This window comes from Nymphaea colorata, chromosome 10, assembly GCF_008831285.2.
Source record: "Nymphaea colorata isolate Beijing-Zhang1983 chromosome 10, ASM883128v2, whole genome shotgun sequence".
Lineage (NCBI taxonomy): Eukaryota > Viridiplantae > Streptophyta > Magnoliopsida > Nymphaeales > Nymphaeaceae > Nymphaea > Nymphaea colorata.
This window is the reverse complement of record NC_045147.1, coordinates 18261900-18279602: the sequence shown is the minus strand read 5'-3', so window position 1 is coordinate 18279602 and position 17703 is coordinate 18261900. Positions and strand designations below refer to the sequence as shown.

The window sequence follows — 17703 nt, the reverse complement described above, 5'->3', positions numbered from 1 at the left end:
AGGAAACCAAAAAGAAAATGAATGTCTAAGCTGAAATAAGTTGATACATCTCCCTTATCTTGAAATTTCCTCAAATTAAGGGCTGCCCAACCCGATACAAAATCCGTATCCAACATGTCCGAAGCCCGAGCCCGTGCCCAAATTCAGACATGGGCGGAGCCAAGGGAGGGCTGGTAAGGGCCCTAGCCCCAAAATTTTGAAACTATAATTCGGCTCTCCTCATGAAAAATTTCTGACTTCACCCCTGATTGCAAAAAGTTATCGAACCAGCAAAAGCCTGTCCGATTACCTACCCCCAGCTTTACTCACATATCTCAAATGCGAGCAATGCAATGTTTCTAGTTACAGCTTTATCACAACATCCTTGGAGAAAAAGTACAATAGCATTTGCCACATTCCACTCTCGCTTTCATTCTCTTTATTCGAAGTCAAAACTATGCTCTTTATATCCAGTTATTTCACGACCATAATTTCCTTTCTCTTTGATTTTTTGCACATAAAGTTCGCGAACTATTTGTGCCACGAGCGAGGAGGCAAGGATGAGAGCTGCAGCACGCAACATAAGCTTTCCTGAAAGTCGGCCTGAATGTGTTCTAGCCCATGCTCAAAAAGTCATCTTACTTTCGGCTAGAATTTTCCCTTTCTTCACAATGCTAAGCAATCAATGTCTTACTCATGGCCCATTTGGATGACACTAAACCTCGATCAACCTCTTGTTTTGGCACTAAAACCAGATATTTGATTGGGTTTTGGCATCATCGAAGCCAAGTACAAGCATTTATAAACTACATTTTGATGCTAGAATTAGATCTCTACCTTTCAGTTTTGAGAAATATATATATGATTGAATGGTGACTCAAGTTTTTTTAGATCACTCAGTCATCCAATTGATGAATTGTTGAGAAAAAAACAAAAAGAAAAATGTGTAAACTAATATTATATAACAAGAACATTGTTCATTTTTTTCTCCTTGTTTTTTTCTAAACCATCCTGGATGTTGGATCAGATGATCCTTATTAGATGGTTGGATGATTTTAAAAACCAAAATTACCATTCAATTTCTCTCTCTCTCTCTATATATATATATGTGTGTGTGTGGGGGGGGGGTCTGCTATTAATGAGATCATTTTCTATGCTTAATAGTCATTGACCAACATTTTCCATCATTAATTTGAATTGTTCAACAAGCCAGGGCCGAATCAAACGCAAGCCCCACGTTTTATATCTCAAGTAAAAAACTGTTAATTGCGCATAAAACTATAAGTGGATCATTTTTTACCAAACCCAAATTCAGTTTTTGTCCAGATGCCAATAGATCTCTAAGGCTTTGTTTGTCTTGGAGCCATATTCATAAACAGTTTGTAACTTTTCTATTTGCCAAACGAGTCCTATGAAAGTGTTTGAACAAAAGAACACTATGTAAATGTTCCACTAAGCTACCTCATAGATTAGGACAGGTTCATTTAAAATTAGAACACATTGTTCTATGAATTAGTCTAATTTTTAAAATAGATTCATGAGATACTTATACATTGTTCTTTTGTCTAAACACTTCCTACTTGTTTGACAACACTAACAGGTTATTACAATTCCATGAATTTACCTTAAAGTTTCAAAAAGATTCATGAAACATTATAACATAATATCTTATACATATTTTCGTAACTTTTACTTTTAGAACAGATTCATGAAACAATAACAATCAGTTCCTATTGTCAACCATGCAGTCATATTTTGATGTCGACTTCTGACGACTTGAAAAATATATGGACGTAAGAAAATATCCAATCAATTTGAGGTCCGGCTTGGAGGTAACAAGTAATCACGTTTCTTGAACTTTGAAACTCGTCTACGTCACATGAGCGCACCCAAAAGAACAACTAAGGTGCTCCTAACCATCGAATTCAACTGCTCGAATCGGCTTGAATTGAAAAACGAACTATGTCCGATGTGTGTGGGATTCTATAAACCGATACAAATCGTATCGGTTGCTTGTCGATGCACTATGTAAACCGATACACCCCACTTCAAAAGTCAGGTACTCGGGTATCGGAAGCGGATCGGCCCATGTCCGCTGACCGGCAGGATATATTAAAAAAAAATTCAAAACTTTAAGATTATTTTTCTAATGCCTATTTGGGGTCAATGTGCACTGCCAATAGGCATGATATATTAAAAAATTATTCAAAACTTTTAGATTATTTTTCTAACGCCTATTTGGGGCCAATGTGGGCATGATATATTAAAAAATTATTCAAAACCTTAACTCTGCCTGCTTATTCTAAGTGTACAAACGTTTGCCACCAATTCACAGAGTCTTTGTGGAGCTTGTTTGACAGAAAGGAACGGACACACTGTTCTTACCTCCTCCAACATAAAGATTTAGATGCGAAAGAGTACGTACGTTTTTTTACAATAACCTGCATACTTTTACTTCTAGTCATTTATGTTCTTGTAAGATGGAAACTTTTCGTTGCACATGAAGAATAAATTGTCTTATATATAAGAGAAAAAGGATACCCCATTAAAAGATTTCATGATTGCATTTGAACTGCAAAGCAATCAAGTCAGCTCTTGGGAAACCATCTTTTTGGTAATTATTTATTAGTTAGCAGGATGAATATTTCATCCTACCACTAATAAGATAAGATGTTCAAGGACCCTACCTTTCTACCTATTCCCCTAGCAATCAGGTTTAGTTTCGGTGTTTCAACAAGATGGCCGAAGTCCACACCTTTCTACCTATTTTCTCAAGAAATCATGTTTGGTTTTGGTGTTTCGAGGTATCGCCTTTGCTATGCTTCAACTTGCATAATGGTATCTTCCATTTTGCAGAACATAAGGTTGATGTCTTGATAATTCGCACTAGAAACTGACAAACTACTAGTATCCACCATGTCTATTGTACTAACCACTTCAAGGATCTTTAGATTGCTTATCTCTGATTTTCAACTCAATACAAATGCTGTAACCAGATGGGTCTCCTACATATCATACCTAAAAGAACTCAGAAGTTAGGACTACCATATAATGTATTGACAAAGATTATTTATTAAGTTTGTTTAATAAAATAAGGTTGATATAGGTCAATAAGTAATGATATGTATAGTTCGGAAACAAATCTTGACAACATTGCTCTTGAGTTCAATAATGTTGTATCAATTATGATCGACTCTTTTTCAATTCACTATGAAAAGGGCGGGCACTTTTAGTACCAAAAAGTTCATTGATACAGTTTAAAGTAATTCAAGCTATGTCCTTTTCGACATCTAAGCAGACGATTTTGGGATAGTTGCATCAAATGATATGATAGCATTGCCTATGCATATTTGGAACTAGCGAGCAGTTAAAGTGATGGAACGCATGTGCTTTTAGAGCGATGAAAATTTGTCTTGTCCCTGGTGAGGACCAACTTTCGTCTCCTTGCAAACACAATTTCCTTCTCTTTCTTGACATTGAAACTCTAGCACATGCAAAGCACTGCCAATTGGCTCTTCTGAAAACAATAGATAACAAAATCTAGTCATGGGGAACAAGTTCTTGTTGACAATGAAAGGCTGTGGGAGAGAGGGGAAAGTTGCCGAAGCATCGTGATTCACGTGGTTGATGCCACAGTGCTCAATCCACATTGCTCAGTGATGATGATGACGATCATGGCAATGAATTTTTTTTTTCTCAAATACATGAGATTGGCACGTTTGCTTGCTTACTCCCCATTGCAAGAATAATTTTGTCAAATTTTGAGAATGATTATCAGAAGAAATCTCCAACTTCACTGTAACTGGAGGATGGGGACCGATGAGGTTGAAAAACCCGAGTGCAATCAAGATCATATATGAATCTCAGTGTAATCTGTGATAAGTGGAAAATAATGATCCAAACTTGAAATTCTGAGTGGAATGCCTGAGAAAAATCGAACCATTTGCAGCCGAGTTCCATGCAACAGATTAGCCACCGCAATTTGCAGACACTAGTGGTAGAGCAATATATGGGCAGTGATGGAGTCCCTCAATGTTTCTTTATTTCTATTTGTGAACAAGTGTCCCTCTGAAAAAATTTTCTGGCTAACACCCACCAGAAACCCTTACAACTTTCCACTGAAAAGAGTTTTCACTGTGCTTGGTTGGAAACGGTTAAAAAGTTTATTGTCCCACGAAAGTTTTCCCCACAGGAGCAGGGCGGGAGATCCCGCATTTGCGACCACAAGTTCTTCCATAAAAAGAAAAAATTATGGGAAAAGATGAAGGGGAAGTATCCGATTTGATTCTTCCCGTTCGTACGTGTAGACCACAAGCAACCAACAACACGTAGAAACCATCTTATCCGATTCATTGCCATGACAAGAAGCATATGCTCTCTGCTCTCCGCATCTCCGTTCAACCATGGCATAAGAGGAAACACGATAGGAAGTCGTGGGAGTTGATTCCGCCCCTTCTCCCTTTGTTTCTCCGTCTCCTGAGTAAGAGAAAAATCCCACTGAAGATGGCGTTATCGGCAGGTGGATCAACAGCTCTCTATTTCCAGCTCCATACAAGGGAGTTCCTGTCTTCAAGGGTACCCCAACCCATTTTCACTCCCACTCTTTGCAGAAGACCCCATCTCCCCTCCTCAAAGCCCATTTCCCTTGGAAGGCAAGTCATCTGCATGTCCCTTAACATCAGCAAAGAAGACAAACCCGTCTCAGAAAACACCTCATCTTTGCCGGAATCCACTGACGGCGTCGGAGAACCAGGCGAGACTCCAGAGACGGACGAGGAGGAGGCAATCAAAGAGGCCGCCAAGCGTAGATTAGAGGAGAAATTCGCTGTACTGAACACCGGGATACACGAATGCAGGTCCTGCGGGTACAAATACAATGAGAAAATCGGGGATCCTTCCTACCCAATTCCGCCGGGGCTCGAATTCGCGAAGCTGCCGGACGATTGGAGATGCCCCACCTGCGGGGCGGCTAAGTCCTTCTTCGACAACAAGAGCGTGGAGATCGCGGGGTTCGCTGAGAACCAGCAGTTCGGGCTTGGCGGGAATTCCCTGACGTCCGGGCAGAAGGCCGTGTTAATCTATGGGTCCTTGATCTTCTTCTTTGTACTCTTCCTCTCCGGGTACTTCATTCAATGAAGAGGTATCAAATATATGCTTATGCCTCTTTTGTAATGTGCTCTCTGTCTGTCTGTAATTCTTCGATAATAGAACTTACATCGAATGGTAAGATTGTTCTTTTCTGTTTGAGAGTTCGGTGAACAAGTTCTCAGTGTATATTAGTTCTGAAGATGAATAACCAAAGAATGGAATTCGTAACCCCTGATTGTTTTCAAGAATGTTTCGCCTAGAAGAGTCAGAGTGACGACGTAGGATCACGGGCAAAACAGACGCAAGGACTAGCACGCTTGTGTAATGCAGCAGATGCCAATGCCCGCAATAGTAGACGTCGTCCTTGTTATCTCGAAATAAAGAGAGTATCATAAAAGCATGTTTCCCTTCTGCTATTCAGAATCTTGAGTAACTACATTTCATTGCTTTAAAAGACAATAACCAGGTGGTATAGACATGGTACTTTGTCTAGGAAAGGTGTACAGAAGAGAGCATGGCCTAATCCCATACTAGAAAACTGTCTTCTGAACACTTTTGACTTTTGAGTAGTAACGACCCCATATGATCATGAAGCAGAGGTGTAGCATAAATCATGAATAGTTGTTTGCTTTTTCCTGCATTAACCCTTTCGCTTGTCAAGAAGGATAAATTGTTAACAACGTTGTTGTTTCTCTTCATGTCTAGGTTTCTAGCTCTCACATTGTCTTCGCTTGAATCCTAAAATTAAAAGAGCGATCTTCCAAATGTTATGACCAGAAAATAATCGTGTCGAAGAAGCAAGTTGTTTACATCTTTAACCATGAACAAATCATCACTTACCTTAACATCAGGGAACATGCTCTAATGCCCTCCCATCTGTTCTTCAATTCAAAATTCAATGACTCAAATACATGGTGTATGCCAACTTTCATCGTCAATTGCAATCCAATAGTGATGTTCTGGATTATAACTCAAATCCATGAACTGAAATCCTAATTATTGTTAAAGCCTCTTGGATTGTTTTCTTCGTCGTGTCACTCTATAGTAATGACCATACCTTGTAGAGTTTCAGACAAATGCAAGTAGTACTTATGGAATGAAATTGAGCCAATGGCTGCATAAGAAGCTCTATCAATTACCTATGTTGTGTAAACAAAGAGGAAGTTCACCAAAAAGCAGGAAATTATTGATACTCCCTAAACAGATGCAAAAGCTGCTGCTGATGGAGGCTTCATGTGAAAGGTTGTAAATTTGTAATTGAACCAACACAGTCTATAGCAGTTATTAGTGTCTAGATCGAGTTGTTGTATATGAAATGTCTATTATTTCTGGTACCTTATTAGCATGTTTCGTTAAGCTAGATGCACTAAGGCTTGTAAGAGATGTTATAGTTAGCGATTGGCATTCTCTTGCTTTAGCAGCCCATAGAGTAAATCTGTAAATAGTAGACAAATGTCATTTGCAATTCATTCTCTCCTACTTGAGTATACAGGAATAATGATCTCTCTCTCTCTCTCTCTCACACACACACACACACACATCTGCTCTTTTTTATTCATGCCTTATGTATTGAGGTCATGCACAATAGTTTCATTAATTCATCAAAATTCTTTGGGTAGTGCATCCAAAGAGTATGATATCTGTCTCGTTAATGCATAGTTAGAGAATTTCCTTTTCTTTGTTTTCAAGTATTAATGCAGGACGAGATTCTGCTAAATTTGTTCAAAGTGTAATAAGTAAGCCCAAAAGCGTTGCTGAAACTCCACTAACATAGTGCTACTTCTTTTGAATTCAAAGCTCTACAGATCTTGGTCTCCTGTTGTTGCAAGATGAATGATATTGAAAGTAATTAAGGTTTAGTCTTTATTCCAGTCTTGACCAATAACAAACAAAGCAGTTGCATATGGAACCTTGCAAACTAATCTAGAAGTAGCAGCAAGGAATTAAATAACCAATATAATGTACTCTTCTGCTGAAGCATTTGGATACTCCCCTCGGGTGCAGTGCTTGTCATGTCTGATGGAATGGGGATCAAAGTCATTGTATCATGGTTGCTTTCTTGCTGCTTTGTGCTTTTGGGTCTCATGTTGTTCTAGTTATTTGTCTTGTGGCTGTGGCTGTGGCTAGCTTCTGGAATCCTTGTTGCTATTTTTCAAGATTCTGCCTTGCCAGATTGTCAAGCAGTTTTCTTTTCTAACACCACAGGTTCACAGAAGACATATAGGTATGGACATTTGGCAGATGGTGCAGGACGTGTCCATTATATCTTTGTGGGTCTTAAGATTTCCAGTAGGATTAGATCATATTTTGGATATTATTAAGCACAAATAAAGAACAAGATGTCTAGGTAGAACTAGGACAAAGAATGCGACATTTATCAACTGCCTGTTTGTAAGTTGTCCTGAGTTCCATATATTTCTGTTGATATAACAGAACAATAGAATTCCATATGTTATGCACTTTATGCACAATGCCATCATCTTCTCCTATTCAGGATGTGCATGAACTGACACCTTGATTAGTCTAAATGGCATTTCCATGAGTTGGTTGTCATTGTTTTTTCATTTATGTAATGAAAAGATAATAAGGAACCCAAACACTCATTTGCTAGTCTCGCCCATTTGTTTTTAGTAAGTAACCCAGCTTGAAGCAATTCATCAGCAAAGAAGTTGAACTACTGTACATGCCAACAACATGCAGAAGGGGAAGGCAGCTGCAAGTTTGATCCTTGAACCTATGCAAGTTTGATCCTTGAACCTATGCAAGTTTGATCCTTGAACCTATCATATTGTATCTGTGAGCTGCACAGCTGAAGCTGTGGATCTTAGTTATTGTAAGTGAACTCACACGATCACCAGCATCACAGCAGAAAACAAATTTGTGTGGATTAATGGAGATACATTTTCTGGACATACCTATTGAGATCTTACCAGGGTCAGGTAAGAGAGCATATAGATGCATAATTTGAATTTGACCAGACAATGCTGCAGAACCCTCACATGGTTGTCATGTGCCTATAACAATGTGCCTGGTAGTTCCTTTGGAAGGATACGTGAGTAGGAATATTGATCCATCGTGCAAATCCAGATCAACATGGAACTGTATGGATTCTGAGATTTGACAGTCTAGCATAATAGCAAAGCTATATAGACATCCCAGGTGCAATAAAACTTGGACCATGGGAGCAAAAGGCTGGTGATTCATGGCAGCTGTAACTATAATGCCTAATGGGTGTGAAAGGTGCAGTCTGAAATTTCACATTATATGCTACTGCTAGTAAATAGTTTAGAACATCATAAGATTAATCTGGAAGTATGCTTATGAAGAAGCCACAGGCTGCAGATGTTTTTGGCTCAATGTCACTTTTTGTAGCCCTAAGTTCCTAACCTAGATAGAGCATGCAAAGCAAACAATAATAAAGCCTTGACCATTCATGAAATTGCAATAATTGCCTTGGGCAATGTAAAAGGACCTTGTGATATTCTTTTGGGGGTGTTTGGTGATGGCAAGATCCAAGAGGACATTGAAAGTTTTCTTTTGTCTGCAGGTTGTAGTCTTATTGAGCTATGGCCAATATTAGGTTTCTTCTGCTTTAGTGGTATTTGCTAACTGGTCCATAAGTTATTGCTAATATTGTCCACAAGTAATTCTAGGCATAAACACTCCATGCCTTCTGTAAAACACACATAAGATACTAATGTTTGTATATACAATATAGTTGGGATCCTGAATCCAGGTTGGTTGGACTCAATTTGATGGTAAAGAGATTTGTTCAACTATAACAAAAAACCTACAAAATCAATCCTTTACATTGTGTTCTCATCTTAACAGGTTTTTCTAGACCTACAAAATTTGATATATTTTTCAGCGCTTGATATTTTAGTCACCAAAACAACTTCGATATTGTTTGGAACCAAGAAATTCAAATTTTGAAGAGTTGTTCAACGATAAACAACCTTTATAGATCATGACTTGTAAGTTTGGATTTCCAAAACAAATTTGAAAGAACAATAGCAAATTCTGAACAAATTGTATGTGTACATGCATACACACCTACTACATGATTTTTCCTGTCTGATTTGAACTTGTAGAATAATAGATGTGTTTTCCGACGCTTTTGATAAAAAATAAATAAATAAATAAAGGGCTAAGAGGACAACGTGTCAGTAGTGTGGTCAAATTTGATCCAACAACCAAACATTAACATGTTTAAAGAAATATGTTGAAATCAAACTTTAGCTGTCAATTATTTTTGTGAAAAGTTGTTATTGGAGCCACAAAACTGTTAGTTGTCTGATTGGACTGAACAAACAACTCGCAGTAATGCTCATAGTTGCTCAACCCACTCCACCCCCCTCCCCCCAACCCAACAACACACACACAGCGACAGAAAGAGAAGAGAGAGAGAGAGGTAGAGAGAGATGACCAAACAGAAGAAGGCGGAACATTACATGATAGTGCGTTCATGCTCACTGCCTTAGAGAGAGTTGACAAGAATGAATCCTTGCATGTTAAAGATACAAGTATCATCGTCGTTTAAACACTTTGGTTGCCATTACTGCAGATTCTGTCTAAAATATGCTTATGCGCAAGAACATATTCCAAGCCTGCAGGGACCTTTTCTTTTTAGACAGAACATATTCTGTGTTTATTCACCTTTTCAACCTAAGATAAAGGACAGGTAAACCATCAAAGTAGTACAAGCAGTCAGGCACCATTGCGAAGCCCGTGCCGACCATTGGGGCTGGTTCTATATGGACCCCTATCTTCATTTATTTCCAATAAGCCGCTGGTGTGTTCATGCTTCTCTTACCAGAGTCTTCACTTTCACTTGATTATTCATGTTGTTCGGCTCAATTTCTGGCTGATGTATTTCTTTCTTTCTTTCTTTCTATAACTGCTTTCACAAATCTTTGTCATATTCTTTTTTAGCTTCTTTTGTGGCTCTTTTTCCTATCACTCCCATATACCTTTTTATTCTGTTAAAGGCGGTTTAACATTGCTTTGAAATGCAGACCTAATACGATTTTGATCTCTGGACCTCCTACAATTTGATGCTTTATGCACCTGCCCGTGTTCCTTTATATTGTCATGGCAACTCCTATGTTTTCACGCAGATACCACTAAGGCACCTGTGACTCTGTCAGAAAATCACAAGTGTCTAATACCTATAAGATACATTGCTGTTCTTAAGATTCGATGAGCTGAAACCTATTGTTACTTCACTACCCAAGGTGCGTGTTCTTGTCAGCCTTCAGCAAAAAAGCATCTCTTTGGACGTTTCGATGACCTGCACCTTGAACACCAACGTACCTTCGACTTGACGTTCTTATACCCTTTTGTCTGTGTCTCTGCCCGTGCAAACGGTTCTCTCTATTGAAATTTTTCTTAGTCTTCTTCTCACTAACTTCTTTAGTTAAAGAGCAGTACCACCGATGCTGGAGAGGAGCAATAAAAACTAGATTGAGCGGGTCGTGCATCAATCTTTACATTGTTTCTTATACAAACTGAGAAAACATTCATCAGATGCAATGTGATTAGTAGTCAACAATATTGAGCACTTCCACATGAGGATGACCGAGTGAAACCTGTAAAGAGGAAGTCCACAGACACCATCGGAATTTGTTTCATGCAGCTCATTTTTGTTATATACAGGTTGGGAGACCTACTCTCCCGCAGTCACTGCATCGGAAATAGGGATGGGCAACGATTGAACCATAAAACTTTATAGTTGCCTTTGATTACTCCAGATCTTAGTTTTGAGGAATGGGAGTGTTAAATTTCTGCCAATGACAAATAAGTGATATTTTAAGGCGCATGTGATGGGTGAACATTTTTCACTTCTATTTTATTGAAGAATGTCTCTCTCGTACATGACCCTTTCAAACGCCGTACGTTTCAAATTGATAGAAATGGAACGGATTAAAAGTCTAGGTTGGCTTTTTTATTGCGGTAAGATCATTTTGGGCAGGGTGCACTTTAAAATGACTTCTTATCTTGTCACCAACGGACCTTTCTGGGGGTGTTTGATGCCCTGGATAAATTCACTGGGATATAAAGCATAAAAGCAAGGAAAAGAAAGTCACTCCTCTTGAACCCCATTTTTTTCACTTATAAAGACTGCATGTTCGATGGTCTTCTCTTCTTGATACAAAATCCTACCTTGAGGCATTTGATTACTTCAAACTTGAAACCAAACCCATGGATCTGATCTGGTATGTATTTTGCTGACACGACAAAATATCCACGGTAAAATCCATGATTTATTAGGTCAGAGCTAAAACCGATATTTGAAATCATTATTCTACCTTTTTGCTTTGAAAAAAGAAAATTAAGATTTAATAGAGGCAGGTCAGACCTTAAATCGATGGTAATGATTTTAAATCAGGGGCAATCAAACACCCACTTGTATCCCTAAATTTAAGCTCTGAGATGATTTGAAATCATTGACAATCTCATATCCTCAGATTTAATGTCTGACCCCCTTCCATCTGATCTCAAATATGAAGTTTTGGTCATCAACTAAAGATCTCCAACATCTTTTTCACATAGGGGTGAAATTCAATGTTTGCTTATATTATAGGTCCCACATTAAAGGGATCTTGAACCAGCACACTCCCTTTTAAGTGGATATAAATTTTCTCTAACGTTCACCAGTAAACACATATTTGACCTTGTTGAACTCATAGTGTCAAGCAATCAAGTCGGTTCAGTTTGCGGACATCTATGAGTTGTCCCTCCTGCCAGTTGAGCGGCGCCAAAATGGTCATTAGCTCCGCAATTATTTTTCGATTACCTGCTGAGCCTGATTCCTTCGCAGGCCCACAATGTAAATGCAGCTTTTATGTTGCCTCTTCAATAATATGTTGGTTTTACTAGTAAAATCACTCTAGCGAGAAGTGAGGGAAGAGAGAGTGAGTCCGTCGCTTCAGAGTTAAAACTCCCTAACCGATCTCTTGGGTTCAAATTTCAAAAGAAAGAGAAGTGACCGTTGGAGTTCATTGTCTCGGCTATTCACGAGGCCCACCGCCGCTGGCAAAATGGCTATGGTGTAGGTATCCGTTCCTCCTTGATCCCGAAACCGTCGCGCAACTAGCTATGAAGCGGAACTCTAATCCCCACCTGAAGAGTTTATGAATCGAACGCCTTTCCCCCGATCAGTCTCTTTTTCCCTCTCTCTCACAGAGCCATGAGACGCCATGGGTGGCAGCTCCCTCTTCATCCCCTTCAGGTGATCAACTCCTCACAGTATCTCGACAGATTGGTAAATCTGAAACACCCAATTCAGTAAATCTCTAATCATTTAATATTTCGTCTCTTCAGATGTTGGGGATTTCAATTTACATTTTCTTGGTAGTATTCTTCTACGTCTTCTTAGGCCTCTTCGTGGGAAACCGGGTCGCCGTGAATACTATACTTACCCTCTTCACTTTCACAGTAAGCGCCTACTTCCCCACTGTTTCGAATCACTTTCTGTTCTATACGAGCTGCTCAATTTGATTTGAGTACTGAATTCTGTGGTTCTTGTACTGTCAGGCGTTTTCAGTAATGGTGCTGTATGTAAGATGCACGGCTGTTGATCCGACTGACCGGACTCATCAGAAGAGAATGCGGTCTAAGCACAACGCGCTTTCGAGGCTGAATTATAGATTTCTTCTGGTTCAGATTGTGTTAAGGTTCATCAGGAGGATGGAGAAGAAGGTACTGAGGGGTTGCCTGAAGAGAAACTACGTTGATACATGGACATCTCCTGTACAGATAGAGCCATTATTGCCATTTCCACTTGTTGACAAGGACGATGCAGTTTCGCCTGATCTGAAATATGAAGACATCTCGTTCTGTTCCTTTTGTGACCTTGAGGTAGGGACACACTTTTATGCTGTTTTAATAGCAGAATGTTATAGTTCCGGTTTTGCTTCTTTGATATGTTGCTTATTTTGAGGGGTCGGTTCTTCCAAGTTTTCTATTCATCAATTTGAAAGATATAACTGTCACTGTATTTGGAAAGTGGCTGAACGTCTCAAGGTTTCATTAAATTGCAATGAACTGAATTTTGATGTTAAAGTGGCCCGTTCGGCAAGATTGTAAAGCCAGCATGCTTTAGAATGTAGTTTGACGAGTAGAATATTATCCAACAGAGTGGTTTTATTCACTATCAAAGACGCTATTGTTGCTCCTCGTTGAGAACATGAAAACCTTCTGCAAAATGTATATTATGATAGTTTGCTCCCTTTCTTTCGGCTTAACAAGCAAAAATTTGACCTTTTTGCCCTAAAGAATACATTCCTTTTAACCCTTATAATAATAATCCCGAATAAATGACTTATCAGCGATACCTCTTATTGAAGCATTATTATCATGCTTTGATGGCAGAACAGGACAATTAGAAATAGAATAAATGCCTTATCTAACGAATTAAATTTTGCTTAATCAAGGAAAAATTCATGGATATGTATTTTCGTGTCTCCAACTGAAACAGTCAACCCTTCTAAGAATTGCAGAACTATGATTTATAGTTTAAGTACATCATTGCGTTTGACTACATGGTAGGGCATAATTGACATCCAAGTTAAAATGTTGCAGGTGAAAAAGCACAGCAAGCACTGCAGGAGTTGTGATCGCTGTGTCGATGGGTTTGATCACCATTGCAGGGTTAGAAGACCAAACTAAGACTAAATGAGTTGTTGTTTTCAGCTAATTCTCGTACCGAATATTTTTAAATTGGCATTAACGGTTACCTAATAACAGTGGCTGAACAATTGTATTGGAAAAAGGAACTATACCACCTTCATCCTCCTGATGGTGTTCGTTATGTTAATGGTCAGGCCTCCCACAACACAACATGAATTTACTGTTGGATTCTTTAACTGTACTCACTCTGCTTAACTTCCATATTTTTCAGCTGGCAATTGAAGGAGGAATAGGGATTGTGGTGTTTGTACGTTGCTTCGCTGACAGAACGGGCATCATGCAGGATGCAGAACTGAAACTGCACATTAGATTGCCAATTTGGGTCATTGCAACCATTTCTGTATGCATCCTTCCCAGTTTTAAGTTCACGTATTAATGGTCAAATAAAACATGCCAACTCTTGAGCATGTTTGTTGTTAAGTGGAGCTAGTTAGCTCACATTGACATCCTTTTGCAGGCCTCCCTGTCTGTAATTGCAGCGTACAGTTCCATAGCACTTGGGCAGCTCTTCTTCTTTCATGTAGTTCTTATTCGAAAGGTACAATATTAATTGGTTGGGAAAGCATAATTATTGTTGATGGTCTTTCCATGATTTGCTCAAAAAAGTTGATTCAGTAGCATGACATGACAATAGTGGCAAATAAAGCTTTGGCGAGCTGCCATTGGTGAACAAATTGTTAGATATTATGTTATTTTTGGCAGATAAATTTATTTTTCACCCTGACACAGCAGCGGAATGTGATGGATTGGCATCATTATTATTATTTTTTTTTTGTGATTGATGTTTCTCTGTGGATGACGTATCTCTAATGATCATCCTTTTCGTCTGGTGCCTTCCCGTTCCTCATGTAGGGAATGAGAACATATGATTACATTCTTGCAATGAAGGAAGAAAACGAGATAATGGACATATCGGACGAATCAGATTTTTCATCTGATGAGAGCATTGATCTTGGCACTCCTGAGAAACTTTCCATTGCTTCAAAATTCACGTGCAAAGGATGCACTACCAACTCTGTATGTTATTTATTTATCTCATGATCTAATAAGTTCCTTTGTTCAGCTTGTTTTTCACTTCTAATTTTGTTTTGGTGAAACCGCAGGGCGACAGACTGGCAAAGGTAAACAGACAAATGGACAATTCCAGCACGAAAAGCAACTTCAAAGTGCCGATTGACCCGTGGAGACTTATAAAAATGAGCAAAGAAAAAGCCTGGATGGCAGCTGAGAAAGCTCGTGAAAGACTTAGGAAACAAGCGCCAGTCCATCCTGATAAAGGAAAAGGAGACGAGTTGGATATACAAGCATCACTAAAGCCACTTCCCTTGGAGCAAAAGAGTGGGCCATTGATGAATCAAGAAAGAAAAGCCTGTCCTCCTATAGATCCAGTGATTACCAGAGTTTGGTTGCCTAGTTCACCGGTGAGATCAAGTCCAAGAAGGAGAATTCCGAGTTCCCCAACTGTATTCTCCAGCAGTCCTAGTGCACTGCTGGTCTCCCGCCGCCAGAGTCCCTTGGACTCACCTCGAGTGTACAAGAATACCTTTGATTTGAAGCTGACGGAGGTGTCTATAGAACTAGAGACTTATATCTCTAAACAGGTTTTAAGTTCAATGTTGAAGAAAGGAAGGGGAGAGGAGTCCCCGATGTAAACTAGTCACTACAACAGCACATCATCATTTCAACTGTTTCTCACTCTTTGAGAATTGCTTGGTATATTACATTGGATTTCTTAGATGCAATCAAGATCTCTCTCTCTCTCTCTCCCTCTCTCTCTCTCCCCTCAACCTGCTGGGTACCTGCACTTATGCTTATTTGCCAAACAATTAGAAAAACAAGAATACAGGCTGCCAAAACCGCAACAGGTTCACGAGGACCTTTTCCGTTAACAACAACCTGACATACCAGAGGTAGTAAAAAAGGATCACCTGGCCATGTACATAATGGTTGCACCGCAGACAAATGAACTCAGCTATATTCAGGCTTAGCATTTGAGCATAAGACACGTGTAAAGTGAAACTTCTGCAGAAGCTAAACTCCACATTCCATCTGACATTGTCACCTTGCTTGGCTCTGCACATCTTCATTGATTCCCTGTTGTTGGACATTTCTTTGAGGGTCCCGCAGCACCAAGGTAACCCTTTCCTCCATGCTAACAACTAGGTTGTTGGTAATTCCATTAGAACGACTATCAACTTTAGAAGCCAACATAATATCATCAAAAAGCACTGCCATTGGACTACAAACATCTTTCTTGAATATTGGGGCTAGGATCTCTTTGTTATCCGTTAGTTCTTAGGCCTGCATACCAAAAATCTCCATGATAACAATAAATAAAATCGGAGGGACAGGATCCCCTTATTAGAGGCTATGAAACCATTGAAAAAACCCTCCCCAACTTTTCGATTAGTGCACACTCATGGAATGTAGAAGAAACACAAGTCATAATTCTCTGAAACCAAGTTGGGTTGATCTTGAGTGCAAAAAGAGCATTATAGAGAAACTCCAATTGACGCAATCATAATTTTGACTAAGGTCTAGCTTCATGCACAAACGAACCCTTGACTGCCTTGTCTAAGGATCTCAGCATTTTATGAACAAGAAAACGTAAATCTTGGATTGCCTATCATGAAAGGAAGCTACTTGGATTCTACTCGTGACTTTACTGAAAGGTCCTCTTATTTTACTGCTACTGATCTACTAAAGCATCTGATCTAAAGTTATTGAGCTGATCAGACCCTTCTTCAGGGACCAACACAAAGAGGAAGATGTTCATCCTTCTTATACCAGCAACCCCTCGTTGAAAAGTTTCCGAGCATTCTAATATTCATAAAGGTTTTTTTTTCAAAAAAAAAAAGGGCCCCACCATCGGACCCAGGGGATATTGTTGCTATCCGAGTTGGAAACGACTCACCTGACTTCTTTATCATTCCCCCTCCTAATATGTCGGAGTTATCCTCGTGACTAACGAGGCACCAATCATTTGTCACATATAGCAGGAGCAAGTTGAAATACTCAACTAATGTTTCCAAGACATCCACTGCCATAACGTCTGACAATATAAAGGGGAATACTGATACCTTGCTGACCGATCGAGCCAGAATAAAGATCCCCAATAGTTAGCCACTTCGACAGGCTTATTGTCTTCAATATTCTGCTTCTTCTTTTGGGTCGCAGTTCATCTTGTTTTATGAATCTATCAAGTCCACAATAATATCCACCACCATTCTCAACTAACTTCTAAAAAGTGCCATCCTTACGATAGAAAACCTATATGTATGTTTAAGATACACGATACGTTCGTATATTCGCAAGTGTGTTGAGTGTGTTGCCTTTATCGTACAAAACAAGCACCGTATCGTATGATAAGGGTGATACACCTCCACATCGTACGATACGGGAAAAAAGATAAAAAGGGACCCGATAACCCTTTATGCATTATGTTTTAAAGACTCTACGCTCTTCTCTCTCTTTTTGTTTTTAAATACTGCAAGAAATGTAGGAGAGAGAGATTTTGTTTATTTTCATTAAAAGTCACTAAAAATTTATCGATTTGAGAGAGTCTACTAGTCGGTGAATGAGCTTTGTCATAGTGGGAACAATGGAAAGCTTGGAGAAAGAGAGTTTTTTTTTTGTTTCAAACAACATGAAGGTAAAACTCTAAGACTCCAAGTCCTAAAATGATATGAAATTTATAATTTTAAAATTATAATGGATGGTTATTATATTTATTTTGAATATCTGATTTTTTATTTTTGAATGTGTTATTGATATACATGAATGTTCTTTTAAATACATTTTTCTTGATTTTTTCTAATTTTTTGCTATTTTTGGGTTTTTTTCTATGATTTTCTTTATTTTTGTGATTTTTAATATTTTTAAAAATTATTAAATTAATTTTACAATACGCTAAATAATGTTTATGATACGTTTCAATACGGCATA

The 17703-nt window shown here is 38.8% G+C and overlaps 2 protein-coding genes across 2 annotated transcripts; both read left to right on the top strand.

Annotated features, from left to right (window-relative positions):
• Positions 1-4199: 4199 nt before the first annotated feature.
• Positions 4200-7401, top strand: LOC116262724 (uncharacterized). Its single transcript, XM_031642211.2, has 2 exons — positions 4200-5119; positions 7273-7401. The coding sequence occupies exon 1, from the start codon at positions 4351-4353 to the stop codon at positions 5113-5115; it is 765 nt and encodes a 254-aa protein (XP_031498071.1). The 5' UTR covers positions 4200-4350; the 3' UTR covers positions 5116-5119; positions 7273-7401.
• Positions 7402-12001: 4600 nt separating this feature from the next.
• Positions 12002-15500, top strand: LOC116262807 (protein S-acyltransferase 18). The gene is made up of 9 exons (XM_031642312.2): positions 12002-12298; positions 12391-12504; positions 12604-12927; positions 13651-13719; positions 13816-13887; positions 13970-14098; positions 14216-14296; positions 14611-14775; positions 14862-15500. Exons 1-9 carry the CDS (start codon positions 12257-12259, stop codon positions 15408-15410), a joined length of 1545 nt encoding a protein of 514 aa, XP_031498172.1. The 5' UTR covers positions 12002-12256; the 3' UTR covers positions 15411-15500.
• Positions 15501-17703: the final 2203 nt, after the last annotated feature.

Bases quoted from the DNA above. Each gene is read 5' to 3' on its own strand.
- LOC116262724 (XM_031642211.2), top strand. From the start codon at position 4,351: ATGCTCTCTGCTCTCCGCATCTCCGTTCAACCATGGCATAAGAGGAAA.
- LOC116262807 (XM_031642312.2), top strand. From the start codon at position 12,257: ATGAGACGCCATGGGTGGCAGCTCCCTCTTCATCCCCTTCAG. The intron at 12,505-12,603 runs GTAAGCGCCTAC...TTGTACTGTCAG, and splicing joins TTACCCTCTTCACTTTCACA to GCGTTTTCAGTAATGGTGCT. The intron at 14,099-14,215 runs GTATGCATCCTT...ATCCTTTTGCAG, and splicing joins GGGTCATTGCAACCATTTCT to GCCTCCCTGTCTGTAATTGC.